This window comes from Danio rerio, chromosome 7, assembly GCF_052040795.2.
Source record: "Danio rerio strain M-AB ecotype USA chromosome 7, GRCz13ab, whole genome shotgun sequence".
NCBI lineage: Eukaryota > Metazoa > Chordata > Actinopteri > Cypriniformes > Danionidae > Danio > Danio rerio.
In genome coordinates this window covers 25017563-25039298 of record NC_141027.1, presented here as the reverse complement: position 1 = coordinate 25039298, position 21736 = coordinate 25017563, and the positions used below count along the sequence as shown (strand labels likewise).

The 21736-nt window shown below is 36.1% G+C and overlaps 1 protein-coding gene across 6 annotated transcripts; it reads left to right on the top strand.

Annotated features, from left to right (window-relative positions):
* Window positions 1-4418: 4418 nt before the first annotated feature.
* Window positions 4419-20514, top strand: rcor2 (REST corepressor 2). Of its 6 annotated transcripts, none has more exons than XM_087259038.2 (13): window positions 4419-4509; window positions 9278-9400; window positions 9699-9755; window positions 10073-10153; window positions 14584-14636; window positions 14729-14890; window positions 15181-15305; window positions 15394-15460; window positions 16061-16300; window positions 16499-16576; window positions 16761-16818; window positions 18935-19149; window positions 19260-20510. In XM_087259038.2, the coding sequence occupies exons 2-13, from the start codon at window positions 9292-9294 to the stop codon at window positions 19623-19625; spliced, it is 1611 nt and encodes a 536-aa protein (XP_087115164.1). In that variant the 5' UTR covers window positions 4419-4509; window positions 9278-9291; the 3' UTR covers window positions 19626-20510.
* The last annotated feature ends 1222 nt before the right edge of the window (window positions 20515-21736 follow it).

The window sequence follows — 21736 nt, the reverse complement described above, 5'->3', positions numbered from 1 at the left end:
AGCATTGGGCATTAGCCGCTGAGTCTTGGGGAAATGACGACATAGGGTTTGGGGTTAAAGGTCAAGCGCTCACCGCATGCTTCCTCACTTTTCAGAGGTATGCTCTGACTTAGAGCTGTGACTATAAATGGAAGTAAACGGCAAATATATCTAATTTGTGGCAAGTTGTCGTTGATTCTCGTGGTAAATTGGAAAATGGCCAATTTTAACATTCTTTCAACATTCATTAGAGGTAAACAAGTTCATTTTGTGCACTTGAATTACATTATAGTTTATATATAAATATAGAGAGAGATAGATAGATATATAGATAGATAGATAGAAGTGTATATATATATATATATATATATATATATATATATATATATATATATATATATATATATATATATATATATACACACACACACACACACACACACAGAGTAGGGTTGTCGAGATACCATCAATTCAGGCCACGATACTATACCAGCTGAAGTATCACGATACCAAGTAGTTTCGCAATACTGTTTTAATTTATAACTCAAATCTACTAAATAAAGCAAATTGTCATAAATACTATATCTTATATGTCATAATGCTTAAATTAAATTCCCTTATTATTGAAAACGTATTATTTGTACAGACCTTCTCTGCTTTTTTTGTATTTACTGTGACTGTTGTTATTGCAATAATAATTATACTACTAAAATAAATCAATAAATAATTGATCACACCATTTGATCAGTCATTTCTGCAGCAAACTATGACCCGTGTGCAGACAGTTAAAATGAAAGTAAAATAAAGTGGTCTACTGATTATTTGCTGGCACAAATGTTTGAGCATTTTAGTGTCTTTTCCACATACAACATATTATATAAACTGTTAATGACGATACTACTGTTTACAAACTACAGTGGCACTGCCAGTATTTTGGAGCCATGGTATCGCGGTGCTACTGAAGTACCGGTAAACCGTGCAACCCTAATATACAGTGCCCCCAGCATAATTGAGTACACCCATTGAAAATGGATGTTTTTCTCCATTTCTCAGTGAATACAGGCAATGTATTTTAGTGCATTTAAACAAAACAGATTTATTAAACAGATATATTCATTAAAATAACATTTTGGTCATCAAACATTTAGAGATTGAAAGACAATACAATTAAATTCAAGCAGATTATTGCAAAAAACAATTACAACCTACAAAAGTTACTAAATTCTTAAAATTTTTGCTTCTCTTGATTTTTCCTCTTTTTTAAAATTTGTATTTGATATTTTTCTCTAACATTTAAATTTGGGTGTGCTAATTTTGGACCGTTATCTTAAGTTGTTTTGTTAGATAAGCTCCAGATTTGGCTTCAGTACTGACTAATCTAATGTACATTTGATTATTCAATATCTGTACCTGAATAATGTTGCTTTATGTATATAATAAATTACATAAAAATACTTATATTTCACTCCCCTACAAAACTATCCCAAGTACTACTTTGCAAACAGAGCTATGTAAGTCATCTGGGGAAATTATATCACTATATATATATATGTGTGTGTATTGCAGAGGGAAAAAAATATTGTAAAGTATCATTTTTCCAATATCGTGCAGCGCTAATAAATATAATAAAAAATGTAAATGGAATCAACAATAACTTTGTTTTCTGTCCCACCAGGAAGTGTTCTGTATCAATTGAAGACTTAAAAAGAAAAAAATAATAATAATTGCCATGCATTTACTGGATAAGGCTGAATGTTGTCTAATATGAATGGATTTTATAGGATGTCCAATAAAGCAAATATAGTCATGACTCATAAGCACATCTTTTAATCCAAACTGATTTAAAATTTAGAAAACAGCTATTATTAAACTCATTAGAGGTAAACAGGCTGATTTTGGGCACATGTATTATATTAAAGTTTTGTCAATATATCATATAACTGGAATCTACAATCACTTTGTTTTCTGTCCCAGGAGGAAGTGTTCTGTATAAGCTGAAGAGCTTAAAAAACTTCGGAAAAAAGAAAGAAAAGTAGAAAAAAACTGTTCTATGGCATGCATTCACTGTATAGTGCTGAATGAAACGCTGTGAATGGTATTAGAGACTTGTACAATAAAGTTAAACATAGTCATGACTAGGGCCAGACAGAATCTGCGGACATTTCTGCTGAGAATTTTGGTAAAAATCTGCAGATTTATGCAGAATGATTTTGGGAGTATCATAACTAAAAACTTAATATATTTTAAAAAAAATAATAATACCTTTTTAACTTTCATTTTATGTTTACATTGCAAATCTATTTAGATCCATTTTATTTGGTAAACAAAGCAAGTCTCTTATATTATATATCTACTTAAAGACAGAAAATATTACTTTACAAACTGTTTTGTAAATAAATGATATGGATATTTTCATATTAGTCAATGATTATATTGAAATTTATATAAAAATAAATATAATTTTACACACATTTACACAAGTAACAATAATCAGAATAAAAATTAGCGAGTTACTGTGGAATTCTGCATGCTCAGATTCCGTGTGGGCCTAGTCATGACGCATATCCATGTAATTTAAGCCAAACTACTTCCAAATGAAGAAAATAATATTAATTGGGGGTGCCTCCATTTTGTACAATTTATTCAATATGACTTATACAAATACAGAAGAAATAGAAAGTTATTAAATGAGTCTTTATTTATATTTTTGTTTTGGTTTTATTAAGTTTCAATGGCACTTAATGACAAGTGATTTAGGTCTTTTAGTCTCTGCTTTTAACAATGTCACTATCAGTATTTCTTTTTTCTGTTTTGACATTTGAATAAGAAATAATTGCATATGCCAATTTTGAATCCTGTCTGTGTTCTTTAATAGTGAATACTTGATTTTTACTCAATGTTTCTAATTGTTTATGAACAGATTTTTTACAACCATGATGTTTGGCTGTAGTGGGGACACAAATAAATATGTGATTCTAATCAATAATTATTCAAGATGTGCATATAATTCAGAAAAAAATTTAAATAGTAAACAAAAAGTAAAGGACTGAAAACTGTTTTAGGTGAAATTGAGCCAGCTGTGAATAGACCAGAATTACAGCTTGGCCTGTAAAAGATATTATATAGAATTGTGATAAAATTTAGGCAAATAACAATGATAAGTTCTGGACTTTTTACTTTATATTGATCAAAGAGCCAATCAAACAGTAGAAATGTGCAACAATGGGAATTTAAAAGTGTGTTGATATTAAACATGTCTTACATTTTTGTCCACTGAAAATGTTATAAAAAATGTTATGCCATGGACCCTCTAATGTCCATGGCATGTCAATGTTGCGGTAGTCTTTTAAATCTGGAAGCACTACCAACTTATATCAAAACATATATCGTTATTGTTCAATGTGGATGATGATTATCAAGACTGCATTTTTGCCATATCGCTCAGCCCTAAACAGAATGCTTGGCTATTATTTTAAAAGATTTTTTATTTATTTTGTTTGTTTTGGTTTTACTTTCCAATGTTCTTTAGAACAGGTAAACCAGTGCCACCACTTAAAAATGTCTGAAAGAGTTGTGAGTGGCCTAGATTGGCCCTACAGTACCACTTTTGTCCACGAGGTAGCACTAGTTGACTATAGAGCAGCAACTTAAGTTGCTACTGTGTAGGAGCTGCTACTGTGACACCACCTGGAGAAGAATAATCGCATGGTTTGGACTGCACAGAGAGTGTATTTAAATACCAGTACTAATTAACTGTAATAAATCGAGTGGACTTTCAACATTAAACTTTGAAACTCACATCGAGGATTTTTTTTGGACAAAATCCCTTTTTTATAATTATTGTATGGAAGCCACAGCCATCATCATAACTTAAAATGTCCATCCATGTGTTGAATGCAAAGAACGCTGCATATTCTTGGCCACGCCCCTCCCGCAGATGGCCCGTCATGAAGGCCCGCCCCGACCCTTTTGTTTTCGGGTAATCTGTCTCGCGACGGGGAGAGATGGCATTTTCAGGAGGGGAAACAAGGGAGGGGGGTCAGAGAGTTCACCGCTGTTAAAATCTCTTCCGCTGCACCAAAACTCTCACCAAACCTTGATACGTGCTCGATAACTATGATGGACTGATATTAATAACTGTTATGGTGCTCATAAATAAACATGATCCGACCTTAAAAGGGCCATACTAATGCACCACGTGAACAATGGGCTCTGCCTTCCATGTTACTGCTGAGAGTTGGTGGAGATCAAAAAAACAGAAGGACTCAAGCAACACCTTCAGGCCTGTGGTTGCCAGCAGAGCAGAGATTGTTAGTACTGAAACCTCATTCTCTGCCTAGTGTGCATGTGTGCGCGCGCACGCCCGCGTGGGGGGTGCTGGGGGGGCGAGTGAGGAAGAGGAGGAATAGAGAGAGGGGGAGGGGAGGAAAGAGGAACTCAGAGGTGATGAGGATGGAGGAAGTCTAACAGAGAGGAAGAGGAGAGAGAGAGAGACAAGAGAAGAGAGATCACCAGAAAGGGACAAATAAGGTGAGTTATAGAAAATGGAGATGGTTCTTTTCCACATTACTGGCAAGATGGCACAAAGGAGGGGAGGGAGGAAATGGTTGGAGAGAGAAACATAGACAGAGAGAGATGGCTGGGAGGGGTCTTGTGCCACAAGTGCTGGTATGTCTGCCTCTGTTCTTGTCTGCAAGGGCCACAGAGGAAGAATATCAGCGTATACTGGTGTGCAGGGAAGGACCTGTCCACCACATAGGCCTGCTGGCAGAGGGAGAGGATGTTGGAGTCCAGCCTGAATCTAGGATTCAGTCTTTTTGTCTGTGTTAGGATTGTGCCTAGTTATCAGGTTTATTCTCACCTGTGGTACCTCCAGGTTGTGTTTAATTAATGTAGACCAGAGATGATGGCTTACAGTGTGTGCCTTTTCAAATTCTTTAATACTAAGTTACTATTTTTTCAACCAAATATAGTAAAAGAACCTTACCTAAAGCCTAATCCACGACATCCACCACAAAATTCATTTTCTCAAGCAAGTTGTAGTGTTTTTCTTTCCTGCATACATTAGTGAAGGGTCTGGGCAGCCTCATCACTGCATTGCACAGCTGACGAATCCCTCCGCACACATCAGGAAGTAGTTCCGTATAATTTAATGTGAGAGCACCGCAGGTAAAGCACAAAGTAATTGATCGGCGTTCAGTTCGTTTCATGAACACAGTTGTTCGAAATGTTCTCAATTTGTCCAAATACAAGTTTAAATCTAAATATTGTCGCAACCAACGTATAAATAACTGACTTTACGATGGGATGTTTACATTTAACGTTTCTATTTCAGCAGTGCCCGTACGCCAACTGCGAGAGTCAGATTAACGCAAACGAATCGAATCGTAACGTTGTAAGAGTCACTTGTTATGAAATTAATGCCGGTTAAAGGGACTATGTAATTGACATGGAAGTTAGTCGGGGAGAGGCGAACAGGGCGGAAGGTTTTCTTGGTTGTGAGGAGTTATCGGGTCTCCCCGGCACATACACACGGATAGGATCCCTATGCGGGCGATGCAATGAACTGGAGAGAATGAGGGACGTGCGAATATCCACTGAAGCTTTAATGTAGTTGAATATGACCAAAAGTGCGATGTGCTGATTTCTCACAGCACTTATTTGTTGCTTAACAAGTTTGAATAGGAAAGGAAGCCCGCACGCCAGGTAGTGAACTGCTATTCGGACTGGTAACTAACGTTATAAGGCAAATGTTCAGCGACAGCTAGCCAACAACTGGAATAGGGACATAAGCGTGGCTCTACACAAAAGGACTCAGACTTGAGTGAGCGACTGTACGAAAAGTGAGGTGAGGGGAGATGTTTTTGTTTCTTTCATTATCTGCACTTCTTAAGTTGAATTGGTGAAATTACACGGGCCGATCTAGACCCCTGCGCGTTACTCACACAAATGTTTAAATGAACAAGGGACGGATGATTGGATGGTGGTCGGAGTGATGCGACCTCTCGGAGTTTAAGGGGGCAATCGATAACTGCTTTCAGCTGAAACGCTGCTAAGAGTTGATTGGCCACTTTGTTATGCCATGGACAGTTCGGGGGCACATATTTTGTGTTTTGAACTCCTCTGAACAGCACGTTTGATTCACACTGCGCCGGACGGCAACTTCAATCAATAGAGACACTGGTCGTGACGTCACGCGGTCCATTCAACGCTTCATTTTATGACACATAACGATTTTTTCGTGTGTGTGAGTGTGAACAGATATGTCATGATATTTAACTTTTTTTGATGAAGTGTCATAAGATATGTTATGTGGAATGAATTATGTAACTGATTTTTTTCTCGAAATTGCTCATTATTAGTCCACTTATTTGAATGAGAAAAATGTACTTTTTTGTTTGTGTAGTTGCTTTCCATGTTCAAAAATCACAATTCATACATTCCCCTAATTAAGAAATTCATGAACACATCGAGAGGTGCAGTTTGGTGGCTGGCTATCATAACGGCGTTGGCTTAAGGAATAAATCCTTTGGTCATTGTTTACGCTTTATAAAGATTACTATTTGTGGTTCTGGAGCTGCTCATGCACATGTTTGTAAAGTGTAAAGTCAGTTTAGCGTTTACTCCCGGCATCGTTATCATTCGGGAAACAAAGACTTCTTGTCCACCGAATAAAAGTCTCATTTATTGAGCGCTGAATCAAATGAAAGTTACCTAAACTGGTTGCCGTTTTAGAAACGTTACTCTACTGCGTGTATCCCGCGCTTTGTGTTTGTTTTGATACCTCAGTCAGGCGAAATCAACTCCATCACCTGGCACTCAAAACACAACCAGGAGCATTTAAACCCTTTACTGTCCCCCTGAGACAAAATTCATTTTCATACAGAGTTATTTTAGTTGTTTGTACTGATTTGAGGTTTATTTGAGTTTCTCTAGTAGTTTTTACATTATAAATAATTTAAATTCAGAAGATTGGCCACTGTACACGAGGTATGGCTGCACATTATTGGACAAAAGTGGTATTGCGATATTTTGTATGTCTGTGATGTATACATTGCTATATGAATACAATTTCACCACATGATGTGAATCGCTTCTTTTGGAAAAAAATATATGTATTTGGATTGATTGAAGATTTTGTAGGGGAGATTAAAAATTAACTGAGTCTAAAAGTTTTCATATTCATAAATTAAATAGTCAAAAATAAAATAACATTGTATAGCCTTTGTGTAAATAATTATGTACAGTTAATGTCAAAACTACATAATTTCTTAAATTAACTTGAACTGCTCTGAGTCACAGGCCTTAAAACACATGCAAATATGCCTTCTCTCTAAGGTTTAAATTTGGAAATGAATTGCTGTTCAAGTATAATCCCAACTCAACATTGCAGATCCTGCTATGTGACTATTGTGGATTGGCACATTGCGATACTGATGCTTGATATATATATATATATATGGCTTAATGAAAAAAATTCGACCTTAGAGGTTCTTCAAAGATTCTGCCATTATGATCATGGATTATAATAATTTTAGTGATTTTATTTGATCAGTCATTTTATTTGTAGACTAAAATTTACATCCTGTACATCCTGGTGGTTGTCGTTTTTTATTAAAGATGCATGGTATATTGGTGACCCTATCAGAATGGCCCAAAAAATGCTTATTTTTATTTTTGGCCAGATAAACAATGAAATTACATTGTGGATTATTTCTGCTTTTGAGCCACTTAAGATGGGTGCTGTTGAACATGAGCATTTTAATTAAGGCCTTCTACAAGATGTGGCATGTCACATGCAGTAGACACACACTTTAGGTGAGTTTACGGTAGAATGAATAATAGATAATGGCAGTTTTTGGATTCTGTTTTAATAAGTAGGCTCAGAAAAACAATGTAATCATTTTATTCATAGGGCTATATATTTTTTTATTGGCTTCCGAGTTATCAGTATAATCCAAAATGTCCGTATTGGTGGATTCCTAAACTTTATGTAATATTTTAGTTAAACACATTTTTATTACAATAATATGAACTTTTGAAGCCTTAGATGAAATATTTTTCAAGTTACAGTTGAAATTAGAATTATTAGCCCCCTTTGAATTTTCTTTTCTTTTTTAAATATTTCTCAAATGGTGTTTAACAGAACAAGCAAATTTTCACAGTATGTGTGATAATATTTTTTCTTCTGGATAAAGTCTCATTTGTTTTATTTTGGCTAGAATAAAAGCGGTTTTATTTAAAAAAAAACATTTTAAGGTCAAAATTATTAGCCCCTTTAAGCAAGATTTTTTTCGATAGTCTGCAGAACAGACCGTCATTATATAATATTTTGCCTAAATACCCTAACCTGCCTAGTTAACTTAATTAATCTAGTTAAGCCTTTAAATGTCACTTTAAGCTTTATAGAAGTGTCTTGTAAAATATCTAGACAAATATTATTTATTGTCATCATGGCAAAGATAAAATAAATCAGTGATTAAAAATGAGTTATTAAAACTATTATGTTTAGAAATGTTGTGAATAAATCTACTCTCCATTAAACAGGGGGCTAATAACTCAGGGGGGCTAATAATTCTGACTTCAACTGTATACGGCGGTTTGGGAAAAGTCAAGGTTTTAGAGCTGCTAATATTTTCTGTAATACTGTCACTAAGGTATATGTAAGATTTTTTTTTTTGTTTTGATTTTTTAGGACAACATTATCTCCAACAGAAAAGATATCTAAAATGATACCCTGATTGTTTGAAATTGTAAAGAAATGAGTTTTTTTTTTGAAGAAAGCAGAAGTCAATGAATCATTTGAATTATTCAGCTTAACATGTTTACTGCTCCAAAATATTTTAAATGTTTTAGTTTTTTATCCAGACATTCAGAAGGAATATATTTTAGAGCAGTAATCACAATACTGTAAAACCGTGGTATTTTTTTTCCAAGGTTATCATTTTTATCCAAGGTTATCATACCGTCAGAATCTTATACCATCCCTAATTCCAGTACCATGCCTTATTCCAGTAAAAGTGATTTGCCTCAGATTTACGGGAACATTATTGTTGTTTGTATATAATCTACATTAATTCATACACAATTATTCATTATCTCTTTAGACTTATATGACCTACTGGTTTATTTTGGACTTCATTGACGTCTCTTTGTGGGCAACAACAGTTATAGTGTTGTTCTGTGTTACACAATAAGAAGGTACAGATTAGCTGAGTGAATATTTAATGAAGGCTTGTTTTGAGGACTATCCCTTTAAGACTTTGAAAACAAAGGCCAACTCAAATCTCTCTCTCAGCCTTTCCATCAGTGATGGAGCGATCAGGGTCTGGTGTGCTGTCCCGAAGCAGGGCCAAAACAGTCACGAACGGGAACAGCCAGCACTCTGAGGAAGAGAGCAGTGATGAGGAACACCCAAATGGTACGTCTGACACATTTGTACCCAGCAAGTCCAAGCCACCATCTGCACCTTTAATTCAATAAAATGGTAGAACAATTCTAAAAACAACATCAATCCTAAATGGTTGAATTTAAGTGTAAAATGTTTGGATATATCGGTGTCTCTCTGTGTGTTCGGTCAAGCATCCCTGTTCATTGTTTCTGCTCTCCCTCCACCCACTTTTCTTCCTCTGCCCTCTGTGAGGATGCACTGCCAGTTTCATGTCTGTTTTTTTCCCCTCTCCCTGACCGTCTTTTTCTCTCTTGCTCTTTTGAAACAGACAGTATGATCCGCGTTGGTGGGGACTACCAGGCACAGATCCCAGAGTTCAAACCAGGTAAAGAGGGAGTTGGGAGTTAATCTCGGAAGAGATGAGTTTATCTCTGAACTCCATGCATTTTTTTTCAGTCTGCATGAGCATGATAAGATAAAGGGCTGCGTGTAGGTGTTTCTGTGTGCACTCAAGTTATAGGGAGTAGGAGAGAACACCGATATACTCTTTGAGTAAACTATATATATGATATAAGAATACAGACAAGAACAGCAGAGAGGCAGTGAAGTGAAAAGACAAGGATGTTGGAGGGAGGAAACAGTTGCAGATGTATTTGAGAGAAGCTGCTGTGCAACAGACATGTTTGTTCTTTGTGTTGACAGACTGTGCATCCAGCTATGGTGAGAAGGACCAGAGGAGCATGCTGGTCTGGTCACCAAACAGCCAAGTTTCTGATGCCATGTGTAAGGGGCAAATATTTATATGTAGATATGTCAAAAACTGCTGATTGTCTGGCAAAAGGCTATTGTTGATGTGCACTTTAGAAAGAAAAAAGTAATTTACATTTAAGCTGAAACTAATATATATATATATATATATATATATATATATATATATATATATATATATATATATATATATATATATATATATATATTTTTTTTTTTTTTTTTTTTTACTAGATGCAAAAAATCCTGGATAATTTAAGGTGTAGTTTATTCCAAAAAGAAAACTTACTTACTTGATTCCTTCGCTCCCCTCAAGTTGTTCCAAATCTTTTCTTTTTAATGCTTAAGTTTCTTATGTCAGTTGAGCAGATTTTGGATGTCTTACATTGGAAATCTGTTGATATTTACAAATAATATGGATGTTTATTGCTATTTCTGTTTCTAACGTTCATCAAAATAACTTATTCTGCGCTCAACAGAAGAAACTTAAACAGTTTTGGAACAAGTGTAGATGAATAAATGATGGCAGATTGTTCTAGAGTTGTGGCAATTTTTTTTTGAGTAATCAATTTAATTATTAAAGGATATGTTACCTTGTAAAATGTGCATAGTCCCATTGATCTATTTATGTACATTAATGAATTCAAAGGGCGACGCAGTGGTGCAGTAGGTAGCACGTTCACCTCACAGCAAGAAGGTCGCTGGGTCACTGGTTCGAGCCTTAGCTCAGTTGGCGTTTCTGTGTGGAGTTTGCATGTTCTCCCTGCTGTTGCGTGGGTTTCCTCCAAATGCTTCGGTTTCCCCCACAGTCCAAAGACATGTGGTACAGGTGAATTGGGTAGGCTAAATTTTCCGTTGTGTGTGAGAATGAGTGTGCGTGGATGTTTCCCAGAGATGTGTTGCGGTTGGAAGGGCATCCGCTGTGTAAAAACTTGCTGGATAAGTTGGCGGTTTATTCCGCTGTGGCGACCCGGGATTAATAAAGGGACTAAACCGACAAGAAAATGAATGAAGAATTTAAAAACAAGAATGCACTTGTAAATAAGTAGACACATTCAAGGCACTTTTATTATATTGCATATTGATAGCAACTCCCTGATACGCGTACATACTGTAATAGGACTTCAATATTATTATATCCTTATAGACATAAGAAATAATCACGTCAATTATTGAGATTCTGAATTAAGCCATGTTTGTGCTGTGGTATAATGTAAAGATTGATTCATACTTTACGTGTCCAGTGCATATGTTATCGCAGTGTTGTTGGAAATTCGGTTTGAGTGTGCGCAACATCATTTTGGCTGGCAGTGTGCACAACATTTTTTGCCTGCCAGGTCTTGCTGAGCTTGAATGAATATATACTGTATGTGACAACACTATTAGAATTCCAAAACAACTTTCTTTTGTTTTAAATTTTGGTTAAATATTTGAATAAATTTTATTACAAATTTGAAGTTGATATCTCAAAAAATGAACATTCAATGAGATTTTATTTGAGCACAGTACCAAACATAACTAGGTAATGATCATATAAAGGCACCTTTGAATGTTTTGAGGGATATGAATCTTATATATATTTTTAAATACTTTTGACAATTTGTTAAAAAAAGACACTAAATTCCAAAGTATGGGCAGTTTGGTGGTTTGAGTTTTGAAATTAACCACTAAAAACAAAAGTATGTTTAACATGTGAATTGCTGTAGCAAAATAATGCTTTTTTTTCTCTAATGAGCATCCTTGTTCAAATCACTAAATAATTGCTGCTCCTTAATTCCTATGACAAAAATTTTCACCAGATATGAAAACTAGAAATGTTAAACTTTCAAATGATATATAGTTTTCTGTGTGTAAAGGACAATAGTATCATAGCATCCCACATAGTATCACACACCACAGAGCATATTATATGGACCAATTGGTACAAACCACAAAACATATCGGACTCATGTGACTTACACAGAAAGCTGTATTTTAAAAGTGGAGAAATGGTGAGTCAGACTCAGTATCACTACTGTAGACTGTGAGTCTGCCCTCAACAACAGCTCTGAATGGCAGAGTTGTGATAGACACACCCTGTCTTCCTGTTTCAGTTGAGACTGTCAAGCATCATTTCAAAACAGGGCTCGAAATGAACCTTTTTACTTGGTAGCATTGGTGCTCGCAACTTCAAAAATTTTGGATCCCCCACAAAAAATTTATAAGCACCACTGCAAATTGTATAATAACAAATTTATTATATTTAAAAACAAAATCAATCAGAATTTACAAAAAACAGAAACAACTATCTAACTAATGCAGTGATGACTTATTGATATTTGCACAATAATTCCAAATTAAATGTCTAATACATATAAAATATTAATGGTCAATGATGACAATAATAGTAACAATGAAGTACATTTCTCATTATTATGCTGCCTAAATGTGCTTGAATGAGAACTATGTGCTATAAAAAAATTATAGATTTATTATGAAAAATAAGTCTATGGTTTGCATCAAACTAAAATGAAGCATTGCAGTTAGAAATATGGTTTTTGCACTATTCTTTTAAATGCATGTCGATTCGCACATGTGCACGCTGATAGAAACTGCACATTTAAAATTTTAAAAATGTCTCTTTATGTGCTGATTTACATTTTACTGTGTTTGTGTAAGAAAGCAGGTGAGTCAGCCCACCCAATATGAGCAGGGCAGATCAAGAATCTCGCGATGACTGCCCATGCATTACTGTTCATTCATTCATTCATTTTCTTGTCGGCTTAGTCCCTTTATTAATCCGGGGTCGCCACAGCGGAATGAACCGGCAACTTATCCAGCACATTCACACACACACTCATACACTACGGACAATTTAGCCTACCCAATTCACCTGTACCGCATGTCTTTGGACTGTGGGGGAAACCAGAGCACCCGGAGGAAACCCACGCGAAGGCAGGGAGAACATGCAAACTCCACACAGAAACGCCAACTGAGCCGAGGTTCATCATGAGCCACAGTATAGATTAAAATGAAACTAAACTAGTAAAGTCGAGCTTCTTAGGCACTGATGTATACAATGTTAGATTTCACATTTAGCTGCCATTCGCGTTAAATGCACAGTGAATCCAGTGCATCAAGATTCGGGCCATTGAACAGCTGATCCACTCTGAGACCCTCAGCACTCTTTCTGAAATCACACTCTCGACTGGAGGATAAACATTGACCACTATCGCTATCATCAACGCCATTAATTGTAACTTTAGGTGGGTTTGCAAACCTGTGTAGCCTACTTTTCATTGCGGCTTCCTCTGAGTCCAGCTGTTTGCATTTCCCATGGTCATAAAAGCTCCCTGTCATCTGTCAGCAGAAGGCATTGAGTGATTGGCAGCTAATATGAACCAATATAAGATCTACGCAGTAGGGAAGAGGTATTCAGCACGTTTTTAGAAAAAAAAAATCAAAAAAGGTCACACTACAATCATTATTTGCAGTCGCACAAATGCTCCCAAATACATTATCATGTTGCGTAGCTCAAGTTTCTGGCACATATGCGACCAATATGGTCACAATTTTGAGCCCTGCAAAAGCACTTTACAGGAAATTTAAATCTTTTCTTCCATTATTAATAGTTATTTTCTGTTCTAGTGGTACTGGTAAGGAATTGGATGCAAGCAGATATGACAGTTTGTAAAGCATACAACACTTTCTGCTGTTAAAAACTAAGCTCAGAATCCTTGAGAGAATAGCAAAACTCAGAATTGATTTCTCTTTTTTGTTGCCACAACTCTAGAAAATTAATTACATGTAATTGAAAATAGAATCAAGCAAAACAACAAATTATTAATATATGATTAAACTGTAAAGCTGTACTCAACTGTTATTGTTTTCATGCTTAAAAGAAATTGTCCAATCTATGTTGATGTAGACCAGGGGTGTCCAAAATCGGTCCTGGAGGACCGGTGTCCTGCATATTTTAGCTCCAACCCCAATTAAACACACCTGAACCAGCTACTAGAAACTTCCAGACAGGCGTGTTAAAGAAAGTTAAACCTAAACTGTGCAGGACACCGGCACTCCATTACCGGGTTTTGACACCCCTGATGGAAACTATTCATGGTTTTTATTGCGTTGTTGTTTTTAAGTAATTCATTTTCAAGTTAGTATTTTTCTTGTCTATAAGAAGCATTAAATATTTACAAAATATGTTGAATTAAAGAAATGTGTTTAAGAAAAACAATTAAACAGTTGTTAAACGGATAATATTGTGACTTAAATCTAATTAATTGATTTTAAAAACATTATTGATCCAAGGAATCATTCATATTATTTACTTTCCACTTTGTTGTGTGCAAGGTGTGCAATTCTGCAAGGTATGATAATTGTATTGTGTGGTATTCAGCTATACCATTTTTTGTTAATAAAGAAACTCTTTTTTTTTTTTCCCCTCTTTTTTTTGTTCTCAGTGGATGAGTATATTCTAATGGCCAAAGAAAAGCATGGATACAACATGGAACAGGTACCACTTGACATAAACATTAAGCATTATAGGCAAATCCTCTAGATAGAGGCATAGATCACTTATACTATCCTCCTGCGTTATATCAACAGGCTCTTGGCATGCTTCTGTGGCACAAGCATGATGTGGAGAAGTCACTGGCTGACCTGGCCAATTTCACTCCGTTTCCTGATGAGTGGACTGTGGAAGACAAAGTTCTGTTTGAACAGGCTTTCAGCTTTCATGGCAAGAGCTTCCATCGCATCCAACAGATGGTGAGCAGGAGGCAAGATGGGTTATATAAGAGTCATCTGCTGATCTCACATCTGCCCGCAACTACACTGGTGTAAAATCACACATCCATGTAGAGGGGTCTCAAAGTCAACAATATGACCTATTGTCTCGTACAAAGATCCTGCTGTGATTACATCCATCAGAACATTTAAATGATTTGAAACTATTCCAGAGAACATAAAAAGGGAGTTTGCATGCACAAGCTTGAATCGGGACATATCTTGTGCTTGTATTAACTTGGTTGCATCCATCTGTTGTTTTTATTGCTCAGCTTCCAGACAAGATGATCACAAGCCTGGTGAAGTACTACTACTCCTGGAAGAAAACCAGAACACGAACCAGCGTCATGGATCGCCAAGCTCGCAAACTCCTCAGCAAGAGAGAAAAGAATGAGAGGTAAAAAGAGAGAAGAGGAAAATTAATTGAAATGTTTGTGGCCTCCAGACATATAGGATTACAAAGTGTGTATTTGTGTTCCTGCCAGTAATGATGAGATAGAGGAAGGAGATCCAGGTAGCGACAGTGACTTTGAGATCAATGCCAAGAAAGAGGTGAGCATGTGGTGTAACAAATAATCAAACTCTATGATGAACTGTCCAACATGATATGCGACTAATTTGCATTATCATTATATCTACAGCTAATAACTCTGTATTAATTTAGTATGGAAACCTGTTTATAATATGAAATTAAAAAATGGTAATTGTGATTTTTTTTTTTTTGTCTTGTAAGTTTTTTTTTTGTCTTGCGCCACTGTCAACATGTTAACATAAGTAATTTCAAAAAGTTGTAGAAAGTCCAATTCTGATTTACCATTTCACAAATAAGACTTTTTCATGACCATTTTTAAAACTAGAATTATGAAAAGACCTTATTTCTTGCAATTGGAAGAAGTGAAGCTGCATAACAGTGAGGAATAGATGTTTTCTTGTAGTTGTATTTTTTCTGAATTAGAAGTTTATAATGCAAGTATATCCTGTAGTCTGAAAAGAGTATTACTACTTGGAATATTAATAATAAAAGCAGTGATGAGGGACTAGTGACTGCAAAAAAAAAAATACTGACCAGTTGCATGGTCTAAAGTACACCCTTCATATGAAATTTAGCTTAAAATATTTATTTAAAAATATTGTATGTGTGCTGCTTTTTAGTCTGCAAAGCAGAACTCTGGAAATGGAGGAGGAAACGAGAAAGGTCCAAGCAAATCTTGTCTGACCCGGAAAGAGAACCAGAGTGCGCAGTACCGTCACCACCCTCTTCGAGCTCGCCGCAGGCCTCCTAAAGGCATGCACCTAGAACAGGAGGACATTGTCGCCCTTTCTGCATCCACTGATTCAGGAGCTGTTACTATCAGACAGCTGGACACACAGCTAGTGTCACTAAAGAGACAGGTAATGTGCATGAAACCAAGTTTTGATTAATGGATCAAATCTGAGAGACTCAAACGCAAATACACTAACAATATTATATACTATATTTAACAGTATACTGTATTTTCAAAGAAATATATAAAGCCATACAATTATAGAAATCTTAGTGATATATATGCAGTTGTCACTATTTAAATTTTTTTGGCCGTTTTGTTTTAGGTCCAAAAAATCAAGCAAACCAACAGCGTTTTAAGGAACAACTTAGGTGATGGAATTGAAGACATGAGACCAAGAGAGGTAAGTTTCCACCTGGATTGCTTGAGTTGAGTAGCATGGTATAAATGGTTGGTATCAATGCAGGACGTTTAAAGGTGGCCCCAATGTTTTAGGCTTGCCGTCTATCTCTACCAATTTTGAGTGAAATGCCACTTTTATGTTACATCATAATGTTAATTATTTTTTTGTGCTGCATTTTCTTCAGCCCAACCAAAAAATCAACTCACGTTGGACAACGGAGGAGCAGCTCCTAGCTGTTCAGGGTGAGCTGAGTTATCACTATTTCCTGAATGAAAACACTTTTATTTTTATTTTATATTGTAGATTATAATGCATACCATTTAAAACCACAGATTTAAATGTTTTGTGTTATTTATTCTAAAAAAATAGCATTAAAGAATTTGAAGACAAGAAATAAACATGGCTTTTTCCTGGTTTGAGGGCCAAGACAATCTTCCAGAAAACTAAATAATCTGAAAAGGATGGCTTGTTTATTTGCATGCAAAATTTATAACGGTAAACAACAGCTGAATTGTCTATCTTGTCCAATGAGTTACTAAGGGATAGATTACGTCCAGCATGTTATCATTAGAATAACCCTTGAACGGGGTTATTTTGCAATAACAAACGCCTGATGCACATAATACCACTTTTTAAAACGTAAATGTAGATTTGAGTTGAAATATTTTTATCAAACTACATGATTAAATGCAAAGCTTCAACAAAGAAGCAGTTTGCAAGGTAAAAATGTAAAGGTGCATTAGGTGATTGTCTTCAGATGGTCTATTTTTGTTATGCTGGTTGAGAATCTTTTTACATCCTGATTGCAATCAGTAAATTAAGTGGTACAAATTACTTTAATATGCTTTTTTAAATTTGGAGGTGTAGAACCAAGAAAAATTTGTCCAATCAAAATGTTCAATACATTCATGGACACAGTTAAGACAGAGAATGGCAGGTAAACATTAAAAACCTACACAATTTTTTATGTTTTTTTTCTGGTGAATGTTATAATGTAATATTGTAATGATGTTGTCTAGTGTGCATTTATGCATTGAAAAGGCATGACTTTGGAACGGTGATTTGCATCTGGCTAATGTTAGCATATTCCAAGATCTCCTATTGCACCTTTAAGAGTTGAGGTGCAATCTTAACTTCTACTGTATGCTTTTTCACCTCATAAATAAAAATGAAGCAAGTGATATTGATTTGGATGACTGTTTTAAAATTTTACCTTTTATATTATAATCCATTACAGTGTATCCCTCACAGTGAAACAATTGTCCAGGAAAGCAGATGAACTCAGAAAGAATATTTCAGAACTATTAATACTGAATAGAATTTCTATACAATTGATAACCGCAAGATGACAGCTGCCGCATTAAAGGAATACTCCACTTGAAATATGCTCCTTTTACAACTCCCCTAGTTTACAGCTTCTTTGAACCCATTCAGTAGATCTCTGGCTCTAGTGAAAACCTTTTTAACTTAGCTTAGCATGAATCATTGAACCGGATTAGACCATTAGCATCTTGTTAAAAAAAATTGTAAAAGAGTATTGATAATTTTCCTCTTTAAAGCTTCACTCTTCTGTAGTTGCATCATGTACTAAAACCAAAGGGGAAAAAAATGCTTATTTATTCTAGGTTGATATGGCTAGGAAACTTAGCTGCTATTATGCTCAGTCTGGCATAATCAAGGAAATTTGGTGACGTATCATGGTTGCAGCAGGCACAATGATATTACGCAACACCTGAAAATTGTCCTTAGCTAGGTAACTAGGTAACATCACTGTGTAATATCATTGCGCCTGCTGCAACCATTAAAAGGCAGTGAAGTTCCTTCATTATTAAGCCAGAATGAGAGTATAGTTACTAGACATATTGGCCAAGAAAGTAGCAACATTTCATTTTCTGTTGGTATTAGTACACAGCGTAACTACACTGGAGGAGTCAAGCTTTAAATAGGAAAATTATCTAATTAATAATCTTATTTGATTTATTATTTGAATCCGATTTAATCTCGATCTAATCCAATTCAATGATTTAAGTTTAGCTAAAATAAAAGTGCTCTCCAAACCCAGAGATAGTCTGACTAAATTCAAAAATGGTAAAACTCTGCTGTTTTACTCAAGGGGAGTTGTAAAATGAGCCTATTCCCAAAAAAGTGTAGTTTCTTTAATATGAAAAAGAGATGAATCCTCGATACCTGGACGTGCTGTACATTAACTGTTGCTAGTGTTTAAGGTTGTTGAGGTGCAGTTTACCCTTGCTGTGACTGGCCAATCAAAATCAAGTATTCACATTAAACATGTAGGATAATCTGCTTGGTAATGCATTGTTTGGTGCAAATTCATCATGTATCTGTTTTCCTCTCCAGCTGTCAGGCGATATGGTAAAGATTTTGCTGCCATAGCAGATGTGATTGGCAACAAGACGGTGGCACAAGTCAGCTCATTCTTCGTCAGCTACCGGAGACGCTTCAATCTTGAGGAGGTGCTACGTGAATGGCAGGCAGAACAGGAGGTTCAAGGAAGCAGCGGGAGGACTGTGAACACAGAGCTGAATGGGTCTGCAGAGCTGGAAGATGATGAGGTGAGAGAGAAGACCGTCTGTATGAATGTTGTGTAAAAGGTAGAACTTGAACTTGTTTGAAATGCAGTTGACCAAAAATAGAGATTCATCTCTTTTCTTTGATGTCCTAGGTGAAGATGGATGGCATCTCTCCGCCTCACTCCGACAGTCCCCTGCCCTCTTCTGAGGGTAGTGCCTCTGGGAACCACAGTTCAGCTCAGTCCTCCCCACCCCTCACTCAACCTCCACCCTTACTGCGCCCCGCGCCCCCTTCAGCACCCCCTAGCCTGCTGCGCCAGCCTCCCCCACTTCAGACGCGACCTCTACAAAACCGGACCCCTCACAATCACCCTCCCCCTCCTCTTATCAGACCTGCAATTGCGTCCACGCTCCACCAGGGGGCACTGAGGAACTCTCTAAGTTCCTCCTCATCCTCTGCCGGACAGCTGCCGCCCTCACTGGTGGGGCTGAAGGTGGAGTCACCTCAGTCACACTGACCGCCATGTAGTATTTGCCTTTTTATAATGGTGTATGGAAATCTGAATAGTCGTTTAATTGAGAATTTGGTCTCAAATCAATGTAAAAGGGCAATGTTGTAGAATTGTAAGAAACCAGAGAAACTAAAGTCAGGAAGGACGATCCCAAACCGTGTAAGGAGAGCCCTCCGTATATACAGGCATATGAACCACAGTCTTGCCAAAAAAACCAAACCCTACTGCCCCACAAACCCATCTGTCCTCAGGTCCTACAGTTATACCTCGTCAACAGTCTTAAGCACAGCTGCTTCCACTGTACCTACAGCGACTAGAACGCCATCTGTCATAGAAAGCTTAGTGGAAGTCAGAAGTTTAACCAAAATTGTGGGGTAAAAATTATATACACTGGAATTAAAAACGACAACAAACATCCACCATCTCTTTGGCCACAGCTGCACAGCACCTAGTGTGTATGACTACAGGCACTACTGAGTGCTCTGAAGCACACATGGTGTAATTGTGTATAGCCACTTTCCCGCTGAAGAGCATGTTGATAGACTCATACTGGGGAGGCAGTGTTTGTTGTTTGTATAATTAGGTCCTTACGATACTGTTAGGTAGTGAATTTATGTAGTACTAGTTAATATTGTGGAAGCACTAAGTGATGCAAAATACTTGACTTTTTTGTTGCAACTCTGAAATACACTGATTTCGTCTCGCTCTTAAAGGCACAAACAGGAAAGCGTTAAAACACTAAAGATGATTCCAGAGAACGCTTGTGCTGGAGTTCTCATTTCCTCCAAAACGTATGTATGTGAGAACTGTTAACTTGTGAACTGGATTTGCTTGTGACTATTTCTGTTTTAATTTTTTCCTTTTTTTCAGAATAAAGTGAAAATTACCAAATGAATTTGTTGTGACTGAAGAATCTACAGATGTTTTACATAATACAGGAACCCTCATTTTACTATTCCAAACTAGCCACTATTAAGGGTTTTTGAAAAGGACCTTCCATGCAGTGTAACACAGCTCTAAATGAAGTGTAATATCCAGCTAAGGCTTAATTCTGAATGTGAACCGTGTTTAAAACTATTGATTCATCCATAAAAATGAAGTGTTTGGGGGTGAGGTGTCTAAACGTGACTTTGAGAACAATTTTAATTCATCCTTAGTCAAGAATGTGTCCTATACATGACAAAATATGTGTCCTATTTTGACTGCTGTGCCATCATAAATAGTGAAAATAACCCATAAAAAAGGCTTTAAGATCAGGCGGAATCCTCTGTTGGTTGACGCTTCAGTGACTTCAGCTAATCAGTTTTGGCCAATGCTAACAGGAGCTTGAAACAAAAATCACCAATAAAAAGGTGTGAAGCACCAAAAGCGGCCTATATTAAATTCATTTGAATATATTTTGGCTATTGGTTTTATCCATGAATTTTCAAAATTACAAAAGAGGCTCAAAAAATTGTGACACTCTGCATTATTAGTAATATTATTATAATTATGTTTTAATTATTTTTTACTGAAATGGCCGGACTGAGAAAAGTTAAATGTGTGGACAGTTTGTTTTTGCCTAATAAATGATAATAATAGGCCACAGTTTTCAAAATAAAACTTTACCAGATTCCTATTTGTTTTCAAATAATATATGATGTAATAAATATTATTTTTTATAAAAATATATATTTTTAGGCTTTTCTTTATTCTAAATCTTTAGGAAATGTTTTGGTACATGAAAAAGTGTGGTAATGATGACCACCCCACTAGCTAATCCAGTAAAAGAATTCTGCTTAAAATGTCAATAAAATGCAGTGTTTGAATCTCATAATTAAATTTAAAAAATGAGGCGCATAACTGCATAAAAGAACCACCCCTTTCACCAGGCTGGCTACGGGCCTGTTTACAAATTGTATATCGTCAAAATTAACATTCATTCATTTACTTTTCAGCCCTTTATTATTCTTTAGGGGTGGCCACAGTGGAATGAACCGCACAAACCAGCGTATGTTTTATGCAGTGGATGTAAAACCAAGCTCCAGCTGCAACCCAATACTGGGAAACACCCATACACTCATTCTCTCTCACACACACATTATGCCTAACGTTAATTTAGTTTATTTTATTGACAT

What these genes read in the sequence shown, in the direction of transcription:
- rcor2 (XM_087259038.2), top strand. Translation starts at nt 9,292, where the DNA reads ATGGAGCGATCAGGGTCTGGTGTGCTGTCCCGAAGCAGGGCCAAAACA. An exon ending in TGATGAGGAACACCCAAATG is followed by an intron (nt 9,401 to 9,698) that starts GTACGTCTGACA and finishes CTTTTGAAACAG; the next exon opens with ACAGTATGATCCGCGTTGGT. An exon ending in TAGTGTCACTAAAGAGACAG is followed by an intron (nt 16,301 to 16,498) that starts GTAATGTGCATG and finishes GTTTTGTTTTAG; the next exon opens with GTCCAAAAAATCAAGCAAAC.